At 45.5% G+C, this 6,524-nt stretch overlaps 1 protein-coding gene across 3 annotated transcripts in view; it reads left to right on the top strand.

Annotated features, from left to right (window-relative positions):
* Positions 1 to 385: 385 nt before the first annotated feature.
* EEIG2 (EEIG family member 2) overlaps positions 386 to 6,524 on the top strand; it is an 847,845-nt gene continuing 841,706 nt past the window's right edge. For 2 of the 3 annotated variants that reach the window (XM_069641870.1, XM_069641871.1), the window contains exon 1: positions 387 to 795. In XM_069641870.1, the coding sequence (XP_069497971.1) occupies positions 521 to 795 (275 nt within the window). In that variant the 5' untranslated portion in view covers positions 387 to 520. Of the gene's footprint in view, positions 796 to 6,524 lie in introns of all 3 variants that reach the window. The other variant, XM_069641869.1, reaches the window with a different exon arrangement.

Below are 6,524 nucleotides of genomic sequence, written 5' to 3'. Positions count from 1 at the left end.
GTCCAACCTGTCAACATTGCAAAATTGGTTCTCACCTTATGCTTTTACAAATTCAAATGTATATTCTAATGTATTCGTATGAAATCATGTATTAGAGGTCACATAAGAAAGTGTCATTTTTGTCACTTTCAAACAAATACCCAAATTGCCGACGTGTATTCCAAATCGGGGTTTGCGCTTGTCCCGTGAGGCTCAGTTTGGGGTGCACCCGCTTTCTGTGCGTGATCGCGAAGCAGCAGCTGGCGTTGCCAGTCGGTTGAGACTCGGTCGGGCGGCTGTGGTGCTGCTCGCTGTGCTGTCGGTTATGGCCGGCGGGGGCGCTGCGGCCTAGCCGCTGGGCGGGCCTAGGCAGCACGGTGGCCGCCTACTCTCTGTCCACGGAGCGGGCGGGGGCGGTGACGGGGTTTGTTTTTCTTGTGCCTGGCCACCTCCTCGGGCCGTGCTTGCTTCAGTTCCGATCCCGTGCTGCTTCCTCTAGCGTGGCAACGGCTGCAGCGGCTGTCGGAACGGCTTCCCCTCCATGACCCAGGGATGCCGGGAGTGTGACTCAACGAGGGCTCCTTCAGAGGACTGTCGACTTGGGCTGCCTTCCACCGGGCTGCCCTGCGCCCCCGCCGGGCTCCCCGCGCCGCCTTCCCCGCGGCTTATGGCTTTCATGATGATGAAGAAAAAGAAGTTCAAATTCCGAGTGGATTTCCAGTTGGACGAGTTGTCCTCCGTGCCCTTCGTCAACGGGATCCTCTTCTGCAAGATCCGCCTGTTGGACGGCGGCAGCTTCAACGTGGAGTCCTCCAGGTACAGTCAGTGGCGCCCTTGCAAGCAGTAGCTCCTACCCATACGTGGGATTCCACCTCACCCCCCTCTCCGCTCATACATCAATTCCCAGCCTGTGTAATCCCACCCCGAAATCCAACCTGCACCCGTGGCTCATGCTGATGCAAGTTTCTGCCCCATGCATGCACTATCGCAGCCTAAGCCTCTCTCTCTCTCTATCAGTGCCACTCCTGATACCGTTTTAACTCCTGCCTGTGCAAAATGTAAACTGGCTGTCCTTTCCCTTTGCTGACCCCAGGTTAAGACCCCTGCCTGTACCGACCCCAGCACGAGACTGTTTTTTGTTGTTGTTGCCTGCAGGGACCCATGCATACTTCCAACACGAGACCGAGCCTGGGCTGCTCTGAGCTCCCTTTCTACCAGTAACATCCCCGCCTGTATGTGCAATGCACTCTGTCCATACTAAAGAAGCCGTTATTTTGACAGTAACTTAAAACAGGTTTCCTATTTGAGCTGATTACTCTGTCGCGATCTGCTTAAGTGCCACGTTAGGACTGGGGTGTCACAACACAGAAGTGACTTTTGCAGTTATGGAATATTGAAGGGTGTCCAAGTGCCCTTTTCTGGCAAGAAGTAACCCATCCGCCCTATCCCTTCATTAGATGCCCGGGCCTTAGCGGTTGGTGGGTTAAGGATACAAGCCACCCTAGTCCATTGATTGTTGCCAAAACTACCCCCCTCTTTAGTTAACCTATTGTTTGTGCACCCAGGCGCCATATCTGCGTATATTTTCTAAATGTCAGTGTTTGCTCAGGCCCCCTTGCTTTCCATTACACTTACTGTAAATGCAGCATGGTTACCAGAATAAGTGCCGCCGATTTGCAGTGGGTACTAAGAATAATTGCATCGCACGTCCGATCAGCAAACGCCTTTTATAAAACCTGCAGCAACTATCTACGTCATATCTAGATGTCTCAGACCGTCTGCTTCACACTTGTAAAGTGCATTCAGATATTAAGGAGACAGTCGCCATGCACGCCCGAAGAACGCCGCGATTGTGGTAGCTGCGTATTTTCATCAGAAAGCAAAATATGTGTGTGTATACATTAATTTGGGCTCAAGGTCCAAGTGCGATTCAAGGATCAGATTATCGGGGGCGCGACACTCAAACCGTGTAACTTTCTTTTTTTTAATTTCGTTGAATCTCATTACTCGAGCAGTTATACCAATTTTCTTAATAGTTTCCATTCGACTACGTTTCACAGAAGATTGAAATGCAAATATCGTACAATCCTATGCCCATTTACAGTGTAATTGTTACTTTAATTTGGTTGTAAGCATGCTCCTTCCACGCCCTTTAGGTGTCGGCTTTGTATTGCACTCCTGTTCACAGCTGTTATAGATAACTTCCAATAGTATGCCAAGAAGCAATTTGGGTTGTCGTAATTGTACATCCAGTGTATTCAATACAATACAGCTTTATTGGCATGCCATATTATACAGGTATTGCCAAAGTGCTCTGTAAACGCATTTCTTATCATATAACGATATATTGTTTCGTTGTATGGCTGCCTGTTGTTTTTCGGATGCCTTATATTGTGACATGCTGCTATTGTTATCTGTTGTTTTACAATTCTCACATAATAGCATTTACATCTTTTGTCCATTTGTCTGGATACTGGAATGCTGATTTTTGTTGTAAGGTCTTTGAATTAGCTATGCCTCATTCTTTCATATTTGGTGCAGTGGATGAGGAAGTAGTGTTTTTCATCTTCAATGTGGGCCATATCGTATTTTGTATTATTATTTTTTTTTACATATCCTGTATTTTTTCGTTAGTTGTCTTTTTAGTATTTTTAACTGTCAGTAAGTTGTTTACATGCTTTCAGTTGGTGAATTATTCCACTTGATTTTGGCTTGGCCCCCATGCTTTACTCCCATTTAGAACGATTGGTTTAACTCCATAATCAAATAGTGTTACAGATGGGTGCATATGAGTCAGATTGGATTTTAAAGCACAGTGTGCAAATGTTGCTTTTTATTGGAGGGTTTACCTCCCGGATGCATTCAATACTTTCAACACTTTCCATGCTACCAAACTCTTAATCTCCTCCCTTATCTTTTCTTGCATCTTCTACTGCTCCTCCTTACTCTTTGGACTACCTACTTCACATCTCACCCCCCTTAAATCTATCTACCACTCTGCCGTCCGCACCCTCTGTCTCTTCTCTCTCCGTGACTCCATCTCTGCTTCCCTTTCCTCCCTTGGCTGGCTCCCCTTTCACTCCCAACTTAAATTTCAATTTCTCTGCCTAGTCTTTAAATCTCTCCATGGTCTTGCTCCCCCCTTCTCTCTCGTCCCTCCTCTCGTTCTACACTCCCTCCCGCTCCCTTTGCTCTGCTTACCACTTCCATCTCACTGTTCCTCCTCCCCCTTGTGCCACATCCCATTTCCGCCCCTTCCATCTCCTAGCCCCTCTACACTGGAACTCCTTACCGCTCTATCTCTACCTTCTCCTCATTCCGAACTTCCCTCAAATCTCTCCTTCTCCATTCCCTGCCATGAAATCCCTCCCCCTTCCTGCTCCCCTCCCACCTTGCCTTATCTCCTTGATCATCTCCCTCTCCTTTCGCCCCCCCCTTCCGCTCCCCCCTCTCCCTCTCAGTTCTACTGCAGTACTCTTCTTCTCCTATCCAGTTAATTGCTCTACTTATTGTTTTGTTGATCTGATTCTCTATTGTAAATTGCTTCTACCGTTACTGTTATAAAGTTATTGTTATATGTATCCTGTTGTTAAAGTGTGCAGCGCTTTGGTGTAAAGCGCTATATAAACAAAAATAAATACAAATACGATTCCTGGGCAGGTGTAAGTTGAGGGGGTTCTAGGCCTTCGTCTTTTAGATACAAATAAATGCTTATATGCTTATTGCTGTTTCTGGCTCTATTTAGTATTTTTTTTTTTTTTGTAATTTTATTTTTTTAATATCCTCGCTTTTGTTTTTGTTTGTTTCTCCTTAACTTCCAGGAGATACTGTAGCCCCTGTTTCCCGACCCTGGTCCGTGCAAGGGTGTACTCTTCCCTTCCCCAGATCAGGGACAGTTTCGATGGATACCACGACTCCTCCCTCCCCAGCCTGCTGAGAAGGGTGAGGCGTTGCACCTGCTAAAATAAAGTCTCTGTTAACAGGAAATGGGCTATATGCACCCAGAGTTGTTCGATCACTAACGGACACAAACACCAGAGTGAATTTTATAGGGATCAAACCACTTATACCTTTTTATCGTTTGTATATGATTCCCCTAGCGCGAGTTCCAACTGATTAGGAACTTGCTACGTCAGCTCACCCTTCCTTGGAGGGGTCTCGGGGACCCGTAGGGTGAGTCTGGCACAATAGACCCACTTCCCAAACTCAGGTACCGTCCACTTGGAGTTCAAGGTATTAATTAGTTTTCAAAAATTGATAAGCAGAGTTTGCTAATTACGATTTTCTTGATTAGCAAACAAGCTAATTTTTTTTAGCAATGTCCTAATATTTTTAATGTTACCAGAAGTTATTTGTACCCAAGACATAAAATGTGCAACAATACAGCAGTTTTGTGTACTGCTGAAATAAGACATTAGTGAGATGAGTCAGGCCTTGCAAATTTGTTAAAATTCTGCTAGTCCTGATGGTCAAGTAACTTAGTTTACCTACTCGACCTAAGAGAATCTCAACCCATGGCAACTGACCTAAAATGTAAATGCAGTTTCTGTAAAGTGCCACCATAAACCCAGTTTGTTTGGCACACTACGGCCACACAGAGGTCAGCCAAGCACAGTGAATCTTTTCTTTGACATTTACTGTAAACAATGGAAATGTTTTTCAAACATCCCTTGCAAATGATACTCAACTATGCCCTGATTGCGTGCCTATGAAATGTAAATGATTATCTGCATGAATGGACACTAATGGATACAGGCTCTGAAAAGCTTGGCCAGCTCTTTCCCCCAGGTGCTAATATATAATGCAATCATACTCCTAGAGCAAAGCACGCCTTGGAGGCTAACTACACTCTTATGTTATTAGGTCCGTAAATGTACAGACTGGTTGAAAACTATTGATCACTACTAAACATCTAGTTAGCTTTGAGTATTCATTATGTAAAAGTAAATAAAGTAAGACACAAAGCATAGTGGATGGCGTATCAGGCAGAGAACTGGGCAAACTAGGTGTAATATTGTTTGCGGCCATCCCAGGGTAGCTGGTTATAAAGCAACAGGGTGATAAGATAGAATGTCAAGGAGTATGGGATCAGCTCACGGATTGAACACCTGTTGCACTGATGTATGCCACCAGCAGGTTACAGAACCAGGTTTGCCAAACTTTAAGCTCTGCAATATGATGCATCTTCTAGAAAAAATGAAATATAGGCGACACTATGAGATTTAGAGTCACTAACCTAAACTTTCCTGTAAAGCATGGAGACAGGCACTGTAATTGTGCATTATGTAACAGCGTAATATTTTAGGAATGGAATTGCATGTAAAGTTAACACACACACTGTTCTTTGCCAGGCAGGATATAGTTGGCTCATTTAAAAATATCATCCCAATTACTTCTGGTTTACAATTATTGTAAAAAGAAAAATAATTGTTGCCTAACAATCCCACACAGGACTTTGGCACTTGAGTGGAGGAGATGATTTCTCCCTCTCCCTCTTCGCCCTTCCCCCCCCTCAACAGTCTCAGCTTTACAGATTATTGATCAATCCTTCTAACAAGCACCCAGCTCCCTTTCCCAGCTTTATGTACACCTTCTGGTTTCCAGCAATTACCCCAAAGCTGTATAGCCACTCTTACATCTTTAGATAACCTTGTCACTATTGTATCAGAGGACTCTGGATTTGTAACAACTTCGACAATTTAATGGTGATTAGATCTTAATCGAGCTCTGCATTCATTTAACAGGGTAAATTAAATAGCTAGATTTTCTACAAAAGTGACAACATGCTGAATTGCATAGCAAATTGCTATGTGACACTGCTTATGCTATGCCTTGGAGTGTGAGGCCAGAGGATGGCCTCTGTGGGCGGTCCCATATTGATATGTAGCCCCAGACTGACTGCCACACTATCCCACTACCTTGCGCAAGAGTACATCCTTTCTACCCCCTATTTCAAATAATGGCTATTTATCCTACCCCTACTTAACTTATAACCCTACTTAACAAATCCCCACTACTTCCCCCCTACTTAACAATTGCCCTACATAACAGTACTTGAATAAATACATATAACTGCACATACATATACATTGACTTGCAACCTAAAACACTGTCACAATGGCGTGACTGCTGCAGTCTGTCACCCCTTCGCAGTACTTTGATGTCTGCCTCTGGTGGTGCTGGCTGGTTGCTTGGCTGACTGAGGCCACATGATGGGGCTTTGGACGTCTTCCATCAGGGTGCCTAGTCCACCACATGGAGCCACCCTTATTCACTGTGGAGTCTGCACTCTAGGTGCCCCCCGCACAAATGAGGTCCACCAGCGTTCATTGCCGCGCCCGCTGCCTTTTATGGTTTTCTGGGTCGGCTGGGGGCCCGCCTGCACTCACCGTTGCACCCATTGTACTGGCATTATTTTCGGGGTGGGCCCCATGGCAGGGGGGCCCATCCAACATCACCTCCGCACCTGCGGCATTGTTTCATATCCTGGGTGGACCCTGTTGGCTGGGATGCCCATCCAACATCACTGCCACGCATGCAGCACC

This window comes from Ambystoma mexicanum, chromosome 1q (genome assembly GCF_040938575.1).
Source record: "Ambystoma mexicanum isolate Mex_15411 chromosome 1q, UKY_AmexF1_1, whole genome shotgun sequence".
Lineage (NCBI taxonomy): Eukaryota > Metazoa > Chordata > Amphibia > Caudata > Ambystomatidae > Ambystoma > Ambystoma mexicanum.
This window is presented reverse-complemented; position numbering and strand designations above follow the sequence as displayed.